This window comes from Bos grunniens, chromosome 20 (genome assembly GCF_055505025.1).
Source record: "Bos grunniens cultivar Pamir isolate PY7600 chromosome 20, Bosgru_T2T1.0, whole genome shotgun sequence".
In the NCBI taxonomy this organism is placed as follows: Eukaryota; Metazoa; Chordata; class Mammalia; order Artiodactyla; family Bovidae; genus Bos; species Bos grunniens.
In genome coordinates this window covers 47,817,659-47,837,081 of record NC_141184.1, presented here as the reverse complement: position 1 = coordinate 47,837,081, position 19,423 = coordinate 47,817,659, and the positions used below count along the sequence as shown (strand labels likewise).

At 40.8% G+C, this 19,423-nt stretch overlaps 1 protein-coding gene across 1 annotated transcript; it reads right to left on the bottom strand.

Annotated features, from left to right (window-relative positions):
• Positions 1 to 4,515: 4,515 nt before the first annotated feature.
• LOC147350356 (granzyme A) lies at positions 4,516 to 15,612 on the bottom strand. Its single transcript, XM_086361699.1, has 5 exons — positions 15,494 to 15,612; positions 12,950 to 13,097; positions 9,840 to 9,981; positions 6,238 to 6,510; positions 4,516 to 4,809 (listed from the first exon to the last, which is right to left on the bottom strand). Exons 1-5 carry the CDS (start codon positions 15,552 to 15,554, stop codon positions 4,657 to 4,659), a joined length of 777 nt encoding a protein of 258 aa, XP_086217825.1. The 5' UTR covers positions 15,555 to 15,612; the 3' UTR covers positions 4,516 to 4,656.
• Positions 15,613 to 19,423: the final 3,811 nt, after the last annotated feature.

Genomic DNA, 19,423 nt, shown 5'->3' with positions numbered 1-19,423 from the left:
TATGCTTACCCTCCCTCGACACATGGTAATGTTTAAAAAGATATTTATTTGTTTTTGACTGTGCTAGGGCTTTCTTGCTGCATGTGGGGTTTTGCAGGAGCTTCTCTTTGCAGTGGCTTCTCTTGTGGAGCACAGGCCCTAGAGTGAAGGCTCAGTAGCTGTGGAGCACAGGCTTAGTTATCCTGTAGCGTGTGGGATCTTCCCAGGCCAGGGAGGAACCCATGCCCCCTGCATTGGCAGGTGGGCCTCTTAAGCACTGGACCACCCATGGAAATACCTCATGATGATTTTTAACAGCTTTTGAGATATAATTTACATACTATCAAGTTCACTTTGAAGTGTATCATTCACTGGCTTTTAAGCTATTTTGAGTTGTGCAACCATCACCATAATCTGATTCTAGAATGCTTATCATTCCCCAAGAAAGTCTCATAGCCATTAGCAGTCACTCTGCATTACCCTCCTTTCCCTGACTCCCCTGCCCTGGACAACCTCTAATCTAATTTCTGGCTTCTTAGACTTGCCTATTTTGGACATTTCATATAAATGGAAATGCACAATATGTGGTCTTCTGTGATTGACTTCTTTCACTTAGCATGATGCTTTTTATTCCTTTTTGTTGTCAAATAATGTTCCATCACATGGAAATATATTTTATTTGCCAACTCAGCAGCTGATACACTTTTTGTTGTTTCTACTTTTTACCTATTATGAACAATGCTGCTGTGAGCATTTATGTACAAGTTTTTGTGAGGACATATGTTTTCATTTTGGGGATGGGGCATAAACCTAAGAGTGGGATGACTATGTCATATTTTAGCTGTGTTTAGCATCTTGAAGAACTTCTATTTTTTAAAGTGGCTGAATCATTTTATATTGCGTTAACAATGTATGAAGATTCCAGGTTTCTAAACTATTGTCAATATTTGCTATTAGTATTATTTTTTACAATTGCTATTCTAGTGAGTGTGAAGAAGTTTCTAATTGTGGTCTTGATTTGCATTTCTGTAATGACTAGTGACTAATGTTGAGTTTCTTTTCATGTGCCACCCGGGGAGTCCCATAAGTATAAATTAAAAAAATTGTAAATTAAGGCTACCTGTTTATACTCTTGGGAAAACGTTTAATTTATTCCAGTTATGAGTGAGCCTTTGCAATATTGTAAGCCAGTAGTTCTCAAAGTGTGGTTGGTGGACCCCTGGATGTTCTTGAAACTTTTTCAGGGGTCTGTGAGATTAAATTAATTTTCATAATAATGCTAAGATGTTCTTGTTTCTATACCTGTGTGTTAACATTTTCACTAATGTCACAAAGGCAATGATGGGGAAAACTGCTGGTGTCTTAGCACAAATCAATGCAGTAGCATCAGACTGTACCAATAGTCATTCTATTCATTGTCAGACACTCTCAGAAGAAAAAAACAGTTTCAATGAAGAATGTCTTTGATGAGACAGCAGAAACAGCAAAATTTAAAAAAAATTGACACTTTACCCTGTAGTAAATGTCTTCTTAATATTCTCTGTGATGTGGGAAGTGTGCAATGTATGTATGAAGCATGTTGGTTGCACATTAAAGTACTATGGTTGCTTTGATGAAAAACACTAGTGTAATTGTTTGAGTTGCTAATTGGTCTATCTCCTTCATGGAATACTTTTTTTATCTGAAAGAATGCTGATTCATCTTTGCTATGCAGTAGTGGCGACAGAGGATGAGATGGTTGGATGGCATCACTGACTCAATGGACGTGAGCGTGAGCAAACTCTGGGAGATAGTGAAGGACGGGGAAGCCTGGCATGCTGCAGTCCATGGGGTCGCAGAGTCAGACATGACTGAGTGACTAAACAAGAAGAAGCTAATACAACATTGTAAATCAACTATACTGCAGTCAAGTTAAGAAAAAAAGAATGCTGACAGACAAAATATGATTATTCAGACTTCGATATTTAATGACAATTTCTCAAATATGAATGAAGTGAAACTGTCACTTTAGAGAAAACAACTGACAATGTTTGTTGCTAACGATAAAATTAGAATTTTAGAAACACTTGTATCTGCTCTCACAAGCTTGACATCTTCCCAACACTTAAGGACTTGCCCAATCAGATGGTAGTGATATTAACAAATGTTTTTTAAAAATATTGTGCAATGAATGTGTCAGAACTTGGAAAATCTACATAACTCAATGAATTAATATTTTCCAAAAGAGCAATGCATGCTATTATACGCATTTATATTTGAATTTGCTGTCCTCTTTCCATGGTCATAGAGAAGTGAATCAGCTGTTGAGGACAAGGCCTGGAATCATATTAATTAATGCACTACATAAATATTAACTGAACACCTCTGAGGTGCCAGACACAGTGCTAAATGCTGGAGATAAGACATAAAGGTGAATAAATATTTAATCTTTGCCTTATGGAGCATAGTCTACTAAGAAAGAACTTTATAAACATATGAAATTATTTTAAATTGTTGTGTTCGTGATGGACAAGGAGGCCTGGCGTGCTGCAGTTCATGAGGTCGCAAAGAGTCAGACACGACTGAGGGACTAAACTGAACTGAAAGGAACAAAACTGGGTTCTGAAGTGGAGAATACTAAGAGAGGGTCTGACTCTGAGAGGATGAGCAACCAACATTAAAGCCAACCTGAGAAAACCCAGTGGGGAGTGGGTGTGAGTGTGAGTGCCTGTGGGGGTGGGGACATATGTGAGAGTGTGTGTGAGGGCACAGATCCTGGTGTGTGTGTGTGTGTGACTGAGGAAAGAATCTTGGCATAGCCAGAGTGAAGTGAGTACAGAGACGCCAGCTTGTGCAGGGCCTTGTACACTGTGGTAAGTTCATTGTTCTTAATGTTTGTGCAAAGGCCTCCGTTAGAGGATAGTTTATTTACACATTTTTGGATCTGGGTGATTATCGGCCACTCTGCTCATGACAAATTGAGGACCCTGGGGGCCAGAGAGCTTGAATGATTTCTTCAGAGTCCTGCAGTGAGTTAGAGGCAGAGTGGAGTTAGGGCCTCTGGCCCAGGTTCGTTGCTCTGTTTATTCCACCGATCAGCGCTGCAGATGAATTGCTTCTATAGTTGGGTTTCTGCTAAGGACAGTACGGTTCACTTTTGTACAAGTTGTCTCAGTGTCACCAGTGGGGAGGTTGCTTAGGACCGAGTGTCTTGTAGGTATTTGGAATTTTCTCATTGGATACACAGAAATGTCTGTTTCTTTCTTTATTTGGCTATGCCGAGTCTTAGTTGCAGCATGTGGGATCTAGTTCCCTGACAAGGAATCAAACCTGGGCTCCCTGCATTGGGAGCTTGAATTCTTTGCCACTGAGCCACCAGTGAAGTCCCTCCACAGATTTTCAGTTTATAGATGTGAAAATGGAGGCAGAGACTCTGCTCAAAGTCTTACACTGTCTGGTGATGGAGCCGGTGTCCGACCTGTAGACCAGTGATCTTCCCACCAGACTGCTATGATGTCTGTGGCATTCTAGTCGGGAATCCAACATTTGTATTGGTCTGTCTAAACATAACGCAAATCTCAGGAGGTAGACTCTGAGAGATAATTGGGATGGCTTCTGGGAGTGTGAAATATTGCTTATCTTTCCCCCATCACTTCTCAACACAGTAGATAGCCTTACTCTGTTACGTGTTCTTTAGAACCCAAAGCAGATGTCCTCATTCTTATGGATTTCTCCTTGCTTCCTACTAGGCTTCAAACATGTTGAAAGCGGTGGTCACGTCTTAATATTTATAAATCTGGACAGAATGCCTGGCACATGGTGGGCCCTCAGGAAATGTGTGAGGAATTAAATTGGATAAGTCACCCAGAATTATTACAGAATGAGCATTTATAAATTAGCTCTTTGGAGAAACAGGGCAACAAAAAGATGTGATTATAAATGGTAGGCAATAAAAAAGCCATCTTTATTTATTATATAGCACAGTCTATCAAGACTAACATAGAACTAAGCTTAGTGCTTGCAAATATAAATTGTCTAGCTAAAGCAAAATACATACCAAAGTACTGGCTGGACTGCAGCCTACTCATCTATGTAATTTTAGTCTACTTGTAATTAATAAATGATGCAGTTTCCCTGAATTATGTCTAACCTCAAATTCTAAATTTTCCCACTATCTAAAACACACACTGAGTCTTTCCCACTGTATTCATAATTAGAATTTTGGTAAGAAGTTAAGCAATGCAGAAGCATATAGTAAGAAGTGAATAATCCCTCCTTATCTCTGTCTTTACTCTCACACTGAATACAATATCAGGCTCTGAATTTCTAAGAGCAGAAATATTTTGGATCTTCATTTGGAAGAAAGGAGAATATTCTAACTTTCTCGAGATTGACTTCCTTTTAAGAATGAACTCGAAAGTGAGAGTCCAAATTCTGAATAGAACAAAAAGTCACGGAATTGGAGAACTTTTTCTCAGGGGACGTCTCTCACCATGGATAGAGAACATGTGATGACTCAGTCTTTGCTGATCGGGGAAGAGTGACAGCAGGAGGTCATTTCTTTAATTGCTGAATTTATTTTAGACAGGCGGCATTTTGTATGTGAAGTTCAGAGGGCTGCAAGATGCTTCTTCGGATAGGTCAAGTTTAAGACCCTTTCACTTGGTTACTTCGATTTTCTACTTTGAAGTAGAAATGTTATATGGCTCCTGCAATGGTTTTCTTTATCCAGTTGAGGTGTTTTTTGGTAAGGAGGATGTAGATGCCAGGCTTCTGGGGATTACCACACTTGCCAAAGGAAGTGACACCTCTGAAAACATTATCACATATCAGAGGACTTCCAGAATCCCCCTGAAACAGAAAGTTACATGATTTAGACAGGAGTGCTTTCCAAGGATATTTAATCACCCTTTTAGTCATGAATATTCACTCATTCACTCACACATTTTCTCTCTTTCCTTAAAGGCTAATTTATATCTCTTTTATTAATTGTCTGCCCTCAGCATCAATTACACAGATCTGTTAATATTTTCCAATCATTTCCCTTTTGCAAAAGACAATTCTGGAGATGTGCAAAATTTATTTTCATCGGTAAAACAAAGGCAGAGTAGCAAAGGAAGCCTTTAACAGTGAAAATAACTGTCTCCCTCAGTCACCCTGTATCCCCTTTTCTTGGTCAGTAGATGTTAGGGGAAGAGACTGGATGTTGGGACTGCCTGAGGCATGAGATGGGATTTGAATTATATCCTGCTTTGAAGAAGGACACAGGGTAAGCCATCTCAGACCAAGGAGTACTTGTGAGAGTTCAAACAAATTTTAGGGCTCTTTTCCAGGGTTCATCAGTTCTCATTTCATATTCTCTCTGACCCTGCAAACCACTTCCGGAACATGAGTTCTAAATAAGGCCGAACCCTACTTAAGCCCATTCTTGGCACATGGAGAGGCAGAACAACGCAAGAGTTGGGAGTCATCAGGTGGCCTGGGTTCAAGTCCAGGTCCCCCCTACTGACTGCCATTATCTAACTTGGGAAGTTAAGTAACTTTCTATGTCTTAATTTCCCCACCTGTAAAATTTGTTGTTTAGTCGCTAAGTCGCGTCTGACATTTTTTCGATCCCATAGGCTGTAGCTTGTCAGGCTCCTCTGTCCATGGGATTTCCCAGGCAAAGATAGTAGAATGAGTTGCCTTGCCCTCCTCCAGGGAATCTTCCTGACCCAAGGCAGGAGGATTCTTTACCACTGAGCCACCAGGGAAGCCCCATCTATATAATAGGATTGATAATAATAGTGTCTATCCCATGGGGCTATTTAAGGATCAACTGGCATAGAGTATACAACTTAGTATAGTTCTTGGCATCTGATAAATGCCAGCTGTCATGATCAGCGGGACAGAATCCATGTGCTGTGCTGTGCTTAGTTGCTTAATTGTGTCTAACTCTTTGCAACCCCATGGACTGTAGCCTGCCAGGCTCCTCTGTCCATGGGGATTCTCCAGGCAAGAATACTGGAGTGGGTTGTCATGCCCTCCCTCAGGGGATCTTCCTAATCTAGGGATCAAACCCAGGTCTCCTGCACTGCAGGCGGATTCTTTACCATCTGAGCCACCAGGGAAGCCCATAGCACCATAAGTGGTGGTTAAGTGCGATCCTGATCACTGGTAATGAGAGGAGTTTCCCTGGATGGTAGGTTTCACTAACAACAGTCCACCTTGTTCTTCTTAGGCATGCTATTTAACCTGATTTCCCATTGCCCAAAATGGTTAAAATTTTAATTTACTTACTTCACATGAATCATCTTCACCTTTTCTACCACCAGCACAGATCATACTGAGATCAATAACTGGATTAAAATTATAGTGCTGGGCATCATTGCATATTTTCCTATCTATCACTGTAACGTTGGCTTCTCTCAAGGCATTAGACATTTGACATGCGTCTTTTTTGGTGCTTCCCCATCCTGCCACATGACACTTGGTGTGGGGTTTGACATCGTCTTCTGTTCTTGGTAGCTGAAGTATTCCTACAGCTTTGGTCATAGTTGCTTTACCTTCCAGCTAGAAAAGAGACAGAAGATGCAGTTTAAGGCCAGGACAACAATAACCAAACCCAGAAAACAGCTCTGACTTAAATAGATAACTTGCTTATTTAGCATGTTCTTATGAAGAATATAAATCAAAACATGTTCCAACCGAATTGACTATCAGTTATTGGTTTTTTAAAGTCACAGCACACCTTTTCAGGCATGTTTTGCTAGGATAGTCTAGTAAACTTCAGTTGACCCATCAATGATGAAATTTTATTGGTGGTGGCTGACAGTTCTGTGGCTGAAAAGCTGTGTGTTGGAGAGCTCAATCATTATTTTATTCAGGTGATCTTAAGTTTGTGAACTGACTGATATTAAGACCAATGAAAGGAAACCAGAGCTCCAGGTGCAGTGGGGCAGGGTGGGAAAGGGGTCAGTGTCATTTTCCACTTCAGTGGAAACGTGGCTTCCCCTCTTCTGAGCAAGTGCAAACTACTTGCGCTGCCTTCGAGGGCTCATGCACACTTTGCCCTTTTCTTTCATTCGCCAAGCCCTCTTCTTGCCTCACTACCTTGCTTTCTCTCTTTTTCTTCTGAAAATCAAGGTCAGGAGAGTCGGGAGTGTGATAGAAGTTGAGAAGAGAGTAGAGGAAGATAATTCTAGTTCTTTCCTTCTTGCCTCAAGCTGTAGGGAGTCCTAGTATTGCAGACCTTCTAAAAACACAGGAGCACAGCAGCAGAGGCCACTGCCACACTCCTATCATTGCATTGCTTTCAGGCCCCACTTCCTGACATTAGACAGTCCCCACTTCCTCAGTGCCCCCTCTGAGTCGATGATGTGCCCCCGCGCCGCCCCATTAGAATTTAGAAAAAGAAATGGCCACCGCTTAAACTCTTTCCACAGAACTTCAAATGCCCATGTGCAACACCTGTCTTTCTGTCCTGCTCACACTCTCGCAAGTCTTCACACTTGTTATCTGGTTGGATTGACAAGGAGGCAGCAGAACCCCCAGAAAGGACTTCAGGTCTGAATGAATGGATCAGCATTGGAGTCAGGATGCATATACTTGTAGACAGCACTCCTGGGGTCAGGCACACAGACCAGCGATGGGCACATCAGTAGGTTTTCACACTGGAAGGTTAACCATGGGGAGGTCCTGACACCCTCTTTAAGATTTCTCCAGCAACCTCACCTTTCTGGCCACAGTGTCAGAGGCGAGAGGGGGTTTCCTGACTCTTCTTCGCACCCCTTACTCACCGCACACTCTTGTAAAGATATTTAAGTCCTAAAGGAGACTTGACCACTGCTACCACTTTCTTGAAACCTGAGTTCAGAATCTTTTCCCTTGATGGGTTTGCCACTGTCTGGCTTAACTCCATTCCTTATCCAAAATTATTCAGAAATGTTTATGGAAGGTCTACTGTGTACTAGGCACTATACTCCCTGGTATAGGGGAGAAATAAAAAGATAAAAATATCTGTTCTTTGAAGTTGACATCGCACTGAGGGAGACAGACAAACAATCTAAAGTGTTTAATACATCAGAAGTGCCCTGAGGTGGAGAAAAAGGCAGGAGGGCAGCAGGCCAGGTAGCGCCCTCTACTGGGCAGGAGAGGGAGTTACATTGCCCCGTGCAGGAAGCAGGACGGGAGGGAATTAGAGTATCGGGGAGGAGAGGAGACGGTGAGAGAGAGGCAGGGCCCAGAGTCTCAAGGCAGAAAGTGTGAGGGTTACTGATAAGTACGGGGGGCAGGGAGTGTGGGGAGTTTGCCATAAGCATACAAAGCTCTAGGTCCTCTCTTTACTCCTAATATGGGAACGTGTGGATTCCTTGAGCTTCCTCTTAAGTCTTGCTGGGGAAATTTCTCCTCAACCCTCTTAGGAAGAGTGTGAATTGCACACTCTGCCCAATTCTGCCTCTTCTATCATACTTTCTGCATAGCAGTCAGGTAATCCTCCTAATAACAAGTCTGATCATGTCACTGCCCTGCTTAAAATACTTTCCCATTTCCTTCCCCATAAAGTTCAAACTTCTTCCCATTACGATGTCTGGGTTCCCTCCTTAAATTTCATGATAACTTCCCTTTCTTCCCTCTTCCTCCAAATGCATTTTCCATTAAAGACTCCTCTTATACTTCCTGCCTGGAAGGCCCTTTCCTCTTTTTTGCCTCCTGACTCCTGTACCTTCTTTAAGAAAGCTTCCTTGACTGCCTGGACACGGCCCGTGTTCCCTCAGAGCCCCCTTCTTAGTGATCTCCATCACTGATGACAAATACATCACTAAGACAAATACATCACAGCCAGATCAGAACTGTTGATGTATTTGTCTGTCTCTCTCACTAGAAACTGTGAACACTTTGAGAACAGCACCTGTTTATCTTATGAAGAGAGAAAATCTTACTGGCACTTACAGATGGGCCACAACTTTTCCTACTGATCATGAACACTTTTATAGACCACCAATATCAGATAGGACTTCCCTGGTGGCTCAGACAGTAAAGAATCTGCCTGCAATGCAAGAGACCTGGGTTTGATCCCTGGGTCGGGAAGATCCCTTGGAGAAGGGAATGGCAACCCACTCCAGGATTCTTGCCTGGAGAATTCCATGGACAGACAAGCCTGGTGGGCTACACTCCACAGGGTCACAAGAATCACAAGAATTGGACACGACTAAGCAACTAATACTTTTGCTTTTAATATCAGACAAGGTGAGCCTAAAGAAAGGAGCAAGGCTCCAGGCCACTTTGTGGTCATGTTTGAGTACAGGCAAAAGTAAGGTCATTTTGCCTGCCACAAAAATGACCAAATGCCCCCTATGGCTAAAATGAGTGGCCGCTGCTTCTTATCAATCACAGATTTAGCCTCCTAGGTAAGTAAGATTCACTGAGGTGCTCCATCATAGAATTACCCCACTTCCTGACAATAGTCAGTTCAGAGCAAACTCCTACTTCCTAGAATACTCCTCATCTGACATGAGCCCAAATCCTGGGATAAGTCCCATCTAACACTCTTACAAGCCACTCCATGATTCCTAATGGTGTACAGTCGCCCTTGCTGAGCAAGAGTCAACAAGTGCAACTTGGTTTGACTGTAACTGAGTTGCTGGTGGCATTATCACTTTGGATTGACGGGTCTTACCACAGTAGGACTTTTGTCAATATTTTTTAAATTGAACTGACTTCCAAGAAGGTGAACATTTGTGTAATTATGTTGGGTCCCCGCTGTGCTTCTTATACCTACATCCTGGCATTAGCCAGTCTTGGCTATGAGGCCAGTGTGTAAAACTGGTTTCAGGTTAAACTGACCAAATTTCAAAATTTTGCAATTTCAAAATAGTTATTGAAAAAAAAAACATGTTTACCTGAAGTAGTTGAAGATCCCCTTCAAAAGTCTGTGGATCAAAGCATGGGTAGGGAATTGCCTTTTTAATGGAAAATACTTGGTCAAGTTTTTCTTTATGGGATGTAGAGTGGGCCCCAAGAATAACTTGAGGATTGCCCTTCCTGGAAAAAGCAAGGATGATATAATTTATGTGACAGAACAGATGAAATTAAGTATGAATTTAATTTATTAATCCGATCAGTTCTTTTACATGGTTTTCTATATATAAATAAGCACAGCAAGTTAGGGGGCATTTATGAGGCTTTTTTCTTTAGGTGTTTTACCTAAAACTCCTATGACATGTGTTATCTTAGATGCTTCAACTTCAGGTCTTTTCAGGGAAGAAGCAACAGGAGGGGAATCCCAGGCCTTTTGGCAGCAGCAGGAGCACTGGGTTGGCAAGGCCTGGAGAGGTGTGCTTGGGTGCTGACCACATGGGCTGCTGAAGAAAGAAGAGCTGCCAGTTTCTCCATCTGCCTTGGATTTGTGGAATCAACACTTAGTGGAAGAAACTCAACCCAAGGACTAGAGACTAAACCAAAGAATGAGAGCAGAAGTAGCGGGTTTATTTCTTTGGGGGAGATAGTATAACTTGCTTGTCCTCACAAAGATGACAAAGATGGAAAAGAGCCTAGAACTGAATATGTAGAACTGAAGAAATGAATCTTGACATAATAGTGAAATTTTAAAGCTGAATCTAGGGGACTTCCCTAGTTGTCCAGTGGTTAAGAATCTCTCTTGCAAAAAAAAAAAAAAAGAATCTCTCTTACAGTGCAGGAGATGCAGGTTCGATCCCTAGTTGGGAAACTAAGATCCCACGTGCCTCAGAGCAATTAAGCCTGTGCATTGCAACTACTGAGACCATATGCCACAACTAGAGAGTCTGCGTGCCACAATGAAAGATACTCTTTGATGCAGCAAAGATGCCATGCAGCCAAATAAAGAACTAAAGCAAAAAACAAAACTTCAAGCTGGTTTTAGAAAAGGCAGAGGAACCACAGATCAAATTGCCAACATCCACTGGATCATGGAAAAAGCAAGAGAGTTCCAGAAAAACATCTATTTCTGTTTTATTGACTATGCCAAAGCCTTTGACTGTGTGGATCACAATAAACTGTGGAAACTTCTGAAAGAGATGGGAATACCAGACCACCTGACCTGCCTCTTGAGAAACCTGTATGAAGGTCAGGAAGCAACAGTTAGAACTGGACATGGAACAACAGACTGGTTCCAAATAGGAAAAGGAGTACGTCAAGGCTGTATATTGTCACCCTGCTTATTTAACTTACATGCAGAGTACATCATGAGAAATGCTGGACTGGAAGAAGCACAAGCTGGAATCAAGATTGCCGGGAGAAATATCAATAACCTCAGATATGCAGATGACACCACCCTTATGGCAGAAAGTGAAGAGGAACTAAAAAGCCTCTTGATGAAAGTGAAAGTGGGGAGTGAAAAAGTTGGCTTAGAGCTCAACATTCAGAAAACGAAGTTCATGGCATTTGGTCCCATCACTTCATGGGAAATAGATGGGGAAACAGTGGAAACAGTGTCAGACTTTATTTTCTTGGGCTCCAAAATCACTGCAGATGGTGATTGCAGCCATGAAATTAAAAGACACTTCCTCCTTGGAAGGAAAGTTATGACCAACCTAGATAGAATATTCAAAAGCAGAGACGTTACTTTGCCAACAAAGGTCTGTCTAGTCAAGGCTATGGTTTTTCCAGTGGTCATGTATGGATGTGAGAGTTGGACTGTGAAGAAAGCTGAGCGCCGAAGAATTGATGCTTTTGAACTGTGGTGTTGGAGAAGACTCGAGAGTCCCTTGGACTGCAAGGAGATCCAACCAGTCCATCCTAAAGGAGATCAGTCCTGGGTGTTCATTAGAAGGACTGATGCTGAAGTTGAAACTCCATAACTTTGGCCACCTGATGCGAAGAGTTGACTCATTGGAAAAGACTCTGATGCTGGGAAGGATTGTGGGCAGGAGGAGAAGGGGACGACAGAGGATGAGATGGCTGGATGGCATCACCAACTTGATGGACATGAGTTTGGGTGAACTCTGGGAGTTGGTGATGGACAGAGAGGCCTGGTGTGCTGCAATTCATGAGGTCGCAAAGAGTCAGACACGACTGAGCGACTGAACTGAACTGAACTGAATCCAAACACACACACAGAAGGAAATAAACTGCTAGCCCCCAAGTGTAGTTTGTGAACCTAATGATAGCTAATCTGGGAGAGAAGGGTACAAGCTTTTCTTGATTTGCTGGACAGACTTTGCACTAAGTGGGCCTATTAATCAAGCCAATGGTGATCTTTACAGTGTACATTGTGCTGAAGTTCCCTTGATAAATTCTCATTTAACACAATAGAGCACAGATCTCCTTGGATCTTCTATGTGGGGGGCTAGTTAAATCTTTTCTTTTATTCATGCAATTTATGCTAAAGTGAGCAGGGAAATAGTAGGTTCCAGTTACCAACAACAAGTACTGATGAAGAAAACAGCAGCATATCCAGGTGATAAACATTATTCTGACTTTCAAATCACAATTAGGGAAAAATTAGTTTGAACCATAGGAAATGACTGTTTTGGAAAGTGAAGCAGTTAAATATCAGTAATGTATGGTTCAATCTAATATGTAGCAACATGGCATAAGACTAACTAGATCACAGTAAGTAAATCACTTGTAATCATAGAGAACACTTTACTTGCTCGACTATGTGAAATACGTTTGTGAAAAAAGCCTGAAATAAAATATATCAAAATAGTAACAGTGATTATGTGAAGTTGATAAGATTGGGAGTGCTGTTTTCCACCATTTTGATTTTCAAAATGTTAATAATATTGCTATTTATAGTTAAAAAAATACTATGAGAAAATAGTCTTACACTTCAATTTTATTCTACAGGATCTGGCCTTTGCTTACAGAGATAAACATAATAATAGCATATAACACTGAATGTACTTGCACACTTTCTTCTCCATCCCTACCTAGTTTTGGTTTTGGACTTCAGAGTCATCTGACAGCCTCTGCCCCCCCTCCCCCGCCCCCTACTGTCTGAGAGCGAGAGGAGCTCAGAATTACTTACAGGTCACAATGAGCGGCTGTCAACACCCAGTTTTCTTTGATTAAAGCCCCTGCACAGAGTTTCAGCCCTTTGATTAGAGCCATGTAGCGTCTTGTGTGAGGGGCCACTTCATTTCCTCCTATAATTCCCTCGCAGGATACTGGAAAAACTGTAAAAGTGATCCAGAGTGAAATCCTGTCTTACCAAGTTATGTGTCCCCCTGAGAAAGTTCTGATAGTAATGAACAGATCCAGAATGAGTGCTTAGACATGCACTTTGTGTCCAGGGAGAGAAGATCAAAGTGGTCCAGGTGGTTCGGAATTTTTACAATTTTCCATGATAGCTTCGGATAATAGTATCTTGAATTTAAACACTACTTCTCTCTATGCTGCCCATCTGATGCTTATACTTTACATTCAGCCTCTGCCAGTTTAACTTTCACCAGCAGACATTCCTTCACCTTTATAATAATTATAAGAAGATAGAGGATTTGAGGAATGGATGACTACACTTGAATTGGAGAGTTTAGGAAAGATTCAAGGAGACAATAGGACTTGAAATAATCTCTTATACTTTTCTTTTGTCTTCTCTTTGTTAAGCCACAAACTGCTAAACATTTTATGGGCAACTTATTTCTTTTGTAGTAGGATTAAAAAAAAAATAAATAAACACTACTTCTCTTCCTCAAGAATTCAGATCACCTTTAACCTAGTATCCATCTCCTTCCTATCCCTGGGAGGCAGAAACTGTCAGGCAATAGAATCTCTTTTATTAACGCTCAAAAAGCAAAAAGATTAAAGACTTACCCAATATCATACAGTAAGAGCAGATGGGGGAGAAACCTCATTCTCCTTTTCCTGCCATTCCTCAGTGGTTCATGTCCTACTACAGGCTTCATTGTCTCAGTTTGGGGTTGGACACTGTGTTATTGACCTTAAAAATCTCAGTGTTCCATGATGAGTTTATTGTTGGGAATGATGGTTTGGTAAATTGTATTAAATTTGAAGAAAGAGCAACAACTATAGTAGCAATAATAGTGAAAGCATCTGATTTACCAGGCACTGGTAAGTTTCAGACTCTGGTTCTGATGTTTGCTGCAATGCAAGGTGGGTGTTATTATTCCCATGCAGAGATAAGGAACGTAAAGTTTAGACAGAGCAATTACCTTGCCCAAGTTCACACAACTAATAAATAGTAAAGCAGTCTTCTAATCCAGTTCCTCATCATGAAAAAAAAAATATACTCTATTCATTGTGAAGAGCTGTTTGTCTGAAGTACCTTTGTTATTTTTGAAATGTAGAGCCATTTGAGAATCTGAATAAAGTACAGACACAGATAAGTGTGTGAATATTTGCATACAGTTTTGGGAGAGTCACGGGCTGCCCTGGTAGCTCAGAGGTTAAAGCGTCTGCCTGCAATGTGGGAGACCTGGGTTGGGAAGATCCCCTGGAGAAGGAAATGGCACCCCACTCCAGTACTCTTGCCTGGGGAATCCCATGGACGGAGGAGCCTGGTAGGCTACAGTCCATGGGGTCGCAAAGAGTTGGACACAACAGAGCAACTTCACTTTCTTTCTTTCACTTTGGGAGAGTCACAGACTTCTTAGTGCCCATTCATGCCCTTGAAGGAGCTCATGGATCCCACATGAAGAATCCCAGCTCTGAAGGTATCACTGAGCTATAAGATATCATAATGTGTGGTTAAGAACATGAACTCTGGGTTCAAATCCCAGACCTACTACTTACTAGCTGATGACTTTAGTAAGTTGTTTTAATCTCTTTGTGCCTTAGTTTCCTCGTATGTAAATTGGGCTGATAACAATAATACATAAGAAGAGTGTATGTCAAACACTTAGAATATACTTAACTGTAAGTTTTATTAAATGTTGACACACATTTATATATAGTTCATTGGATTATTTTACATTGATTTATTGCTTTCTTTACCATTCCCACTACTGGAAATAAACATAATTCATTCTGAAAACCAAAATTTTAAGATTTATCTGAGAGTTATGAGTTGTGTTAGTCGCTCTGTTGTGTCTGACTCTTCGCAACCCCATGGATTGTAGTTCACCAGGCTCCTCTGTCCATGGAATTCTCCAGGCGAGAATATTGGAGTGGGTTGCCATTTCCTTCTCTGGGGATTTTCCCAACCCAGGGATTGAACCCAGTCTCCTGCACCGCAGGTGGATTCTTTACTGTCTGAGCCACCAGGCAGAGGGTAACTAAGCTCTCCAGTTGATAAACAATCTATCCATCCCAAGTTTAATGGCTTTGTTGGTTTTTCACTAGCCAGTTTTGCTCTGTGGATCTGGCCTGAATTGTGAGACCCTCCAGATATAGTTATGCTTTAATATTTTGCTGTAAACACAATAGGTCATGTTTTCATTTTAAAAAGCAATATGCCATTTCAATAGCAAAGACTAAAAGTAACATAAATAGTATTAGAAATTAAGTTGTGATTTCTTTTTTACTTTTACACAATATTGAACAAAAAGTAAACCAATATAAAATTCAATTTTCTTATAAGCAAAACTGAAAAGCATATGAAAATATGTCTTACCTCCAGGAATTAGAAGGAGACAAATGGCAGGAGGAAAAGAGAAAGGAAAAGGAATATTCATGGCTCCTGTTATTCACATATGGAGACTATTTAGTTTCAGGTACTGATAGTAATATATAATGAAACACAAAGGATGTGGGTTTTTTCTTTTTTTCTTTCTCTGCTTTGTGGCTAAAGACTTTGGTGTTTTATAACTGGAAAACATAACTTTATTTTAGAGATGGTGTGGTTACTTACTTGTTTCACATTTCTTTCAGGGTTAGACCTTTCCTACTTTAAAGGGTAAATGTGAATCCATGAGACTGTGATACACAAATTGAGAACATTAAACAGAAAATTGCTATTTTGGGACAACTTTTTCACTTTCAAATATGAGTTTTTTAAAAAGCTGAGGATTCAAGTCTATATCAGAAATTGTTTTGAAATAGCATCTTTAAACTTACTCTGGTGGGTAAGTTGATCCTTTTGTTGTTGAGATTGCTGGGTAATTATTGAGGGGAAACTGAGTTATATTCTTAATGCACATTGTTCAAGCTATAAAAGCACTAAGTGAAAATATAGATGAATATTTGTACATGTAGAAAGGAGAAAGAGACTTTGAGATATGACATCAGAGGCAGAAACTGTAAAAGTTTGATTTATGATATGAAAGTTGAACCTTCTGTACCTTGACACATCAAGCATAAAGCCAAATTACAAACATTTTCAACCTATGTGACACAAATGCCTATTTTTATAAAGCACTAAGAAAAGATGAATACCTGGAAAGGAAAATGGTCAGAGAATTTGAACAAGTAATTTACAAAAGAAGAAATAAAAATGGCTGCTATATTCCTAATCTATGGAGGAATCAATAAACACGTATCATAAGTAATCAATAATAAGAATGAATTTAAAACATTTAGGTACAAATTTTGCCTGTCAATTACTAAAAATTAGAAAACAAAAATACTCTCTGGTTTTGGAAATTCTCTTTGTTGATGGCATTTAAAACTGCTACTATCTTCCTGGAATGCAACACATATAAAGGGATTACTAAATTTTGCATGATCTTTGACCCAACAGTCATACTTTAACATATTGTGGAGATGTATTAGTTTCTCATTGTTGCTGTAACAAATTACCACAAACTTAGTGACTTAAAACAATAGACATTTATTATTTTATAGTTCTGTAGGTCATAAGTCTGATGTGGCTCTCCCTGGGCTAAGGTGTCAACAGGGCTGTGTTCTTTTTTGGATGCTCTAAGAAAATCCATTTCTCTGCCTTCTTCAGTTTCAAGAGGTTGCTTGCATTCCTTGGCTTGTGGCCTGCTTCCAGCTTCAAAGCCATCAGTGGTCGGTGGAGTCTTTCTCACATTGCATCACTCTGACACTGAGTCTTCTGCCTCTGCTTCCAGTTTTAAGGACCCCTGTGATTACCCTGGGCTTCCCAAGTGGCTTAGTGGTAAAGAATCTGCCTGCAATGCAGGAGATGTGGGTTTGATTTCCTGGGTAAGGAAGATTCCCTGGAGAAGGAAATGGAAACCTGTTCCAGTATTCTTGCCTGGGAAATCCATGGACAGAGGAGCCTGGTGGGCTACAGTCCATGAGGTCACAAAGGATCAGACACAACTTAGCGACTGAGCCAGCAAGCATGTGATTACATTGGGCCCACTCAGATAAGCTCCCTATTTTAAGGTGGATTGATTAGCAATGTTAATTTTATCTAAAACCTCAATTCCCCTTTGCTTGTAAACTCACATTCCCAGGCTCTAGGCATTAGGATGTGAGCATCCTTGAGTAGGTGGGCAGCATTATTTGACATATATTGTACATTGGCTCTAATTAGAGTATGTAGGCTCTAATTAATCTGTACAACCATTCTGTGCAAAAATTAAATATTAATAACATGGAAAGTGATCACAAAAATATTGCCATATTAGACAATTCTTGTGTGTCTCCACAGATCCCCTTGACCTCATGTAATCCATGAACCTTGGCCACTTATTCTTCTCAGCTTACTCTGTGGAGACCAATTCTGCATGGCCTTGTACCACATCAGGCACCACCTGAAAACACCTTGCTTCATGTCTGCATGACACAGCTTTTGCCTCCTACCACTGGAATCCACTGCTGCTGCTGAGATCTAGGGCACGATGCAGAAGTGCAGGAGATTTCAAGTCTTTTAAGGAAATCTATTTACTAGGAGGAGATGGAATCTAATGGATAAGTATTCTCTGAAGCACTAATTCTTATGGTTCTTGGAAGAGAGTCTGAGCAATCAGTTGTGCTTGATGCCAAGTTTCCAGTCCAGCCATTCACCCTTGTATTGGTGCTTCTCCTCAACATTCCTTTCCTCTCTTTCCGCACCACCTGCTACCCCCTTCTCAAGTATTCTCATCTCTAAGAAAGTGGTAGCATGTAACTTCTGCCTCTGGAAACTCAAGCTGACAGTTGGGAGTGGCGCTAGGAGTTGGGAGTGGCCTTACAAATTAGATTCACAAAGTAGGATTTAGAGTTGCCTGAGACTCACTGATCTGAAACACTGGGGACCCCACTGGTGGCGGTAAGTGGGCGCCTTTGCTTCTCCTACCCTATGGCGTGGGATCTGGGCAGCCTGTCCTTTGCCTCCCAGTACGGGACACGTGTGGGAGTGGGATTTCCCTGAAGTGGGACAGCTGCAAGAGGGTAATTGTAACTTATTCGATCATTTGAACTTTGGACTTAGAGTGAACCTTGAGGGAACTCTTAGAGTGAGAAGAGACTTTTATGAGGTTCCCACCAAATCTTTCTAGTTGTAATTCGGTCATTTAGATGTGGTCTAGGGTCAGAGGTTTCTGTGTGGTAGGTTTTCTAGGTAATCAAGCTACAGATCATTTTCCTCCCCCCGCTTCCCCAACCGTCAGCTTTGCATGTCATGTCACCCTACCGGACCACTCACCACCTCACCGTTGCTGTATCTACTGTGACCATGGGGACAAGCCCCCTTCACTTCGTTTCTTTTTTAAAGTCACTTTATTTAGATGCAGTTTACGTATCATGCAATTCACCCACTTAAAATATTACAATTCAATGGTTTTTAATATACAACTATTAATTTTTAAAATTGTGGTTATATATATATGTATATATATACACATATATATAAAACCAATATATATACACCATAGAATTTGCCATTTTAACCATCTGAAATGACAATTCAGTGGCATTAATTATATTCACAATGTTGTGAACCTATTACCAGTATCTATTTCCAAACCTTTTTGGTCACCTTTAATAGAAACTATAATCATTAAGTACTAATTCCCTATTTCCTCTCCTTCCAGCCTCCAGAAACTAATCTACTTTCTGTCTCTATTAAATTGCCTATTCTAGATATTTCATGTAAGGGGAATCATACAATATTTGTCCTTTTATTCAGCTTATTTCACTTAGTATGATGTCTTTAAGATTAGTTCAGTTGTAGTAAATATCAGAATTTCATTCTTTGTTATGGCTGAATACGTATATGCTACATATTGTTTATCCATTCACCTGTTGATGGTCAGGCTTCCTGGGTGGCGCAGTGGTAAAGCATCTGCGGCCAATGCAGGATCTGCAGGTTCAATCCCTGGGTCGGGACAATCTCCTGTAGTAGGAAATTTCAACCCACTCCAGTATTCTTTCTTGGAAAATTCCATGGGTAGAAAACCCAGGTGGACCACAGTCTACTCAGGTCCAAAGAGTCAGACTCAACTGAAAGCGTGAGCCCACACACACTCACTGCTGATAAACGTTGGGGTTGTCTCCATCTTTTGGCTATTGTGAATACTGCTACAATGAACACTGATGTACAAGTATCTGTTTGAATCCTTGCATTTCGGTATATACCTAGGTGTGAAATTGCATAGTTGTATGGTCATCTGTGTTTAGCTTTTTGAGGAAGTCCCTCATTTGGCAGTTTTCT

Excerpts from the sequence above, each read along its gene's own strand:
- LOC147350356 (XM_086361699.1), bottom strand. The coding sequence starts at position 15,554 with ATGAATATTCCTTTTCCTTTCTCTTTTCCTCCTGCCATTTGTCTCCTT. Across the intron at positions 13,098-15,493 it reads TCTCCTTCTAATTCCTGGAG|TTTTTCCAGTATCCTGCGAG; the intron begins GTAAGACATATT and ends TCACTTTTACAG. Across the intron at positions 4,810-6,237 it reads GTGAAGATGATTCATGTGAA|GGGGATTCTGGAAGTCCTCT; the intron begins GTAAGTAAATTA and ends TTTCTGTTTCAG.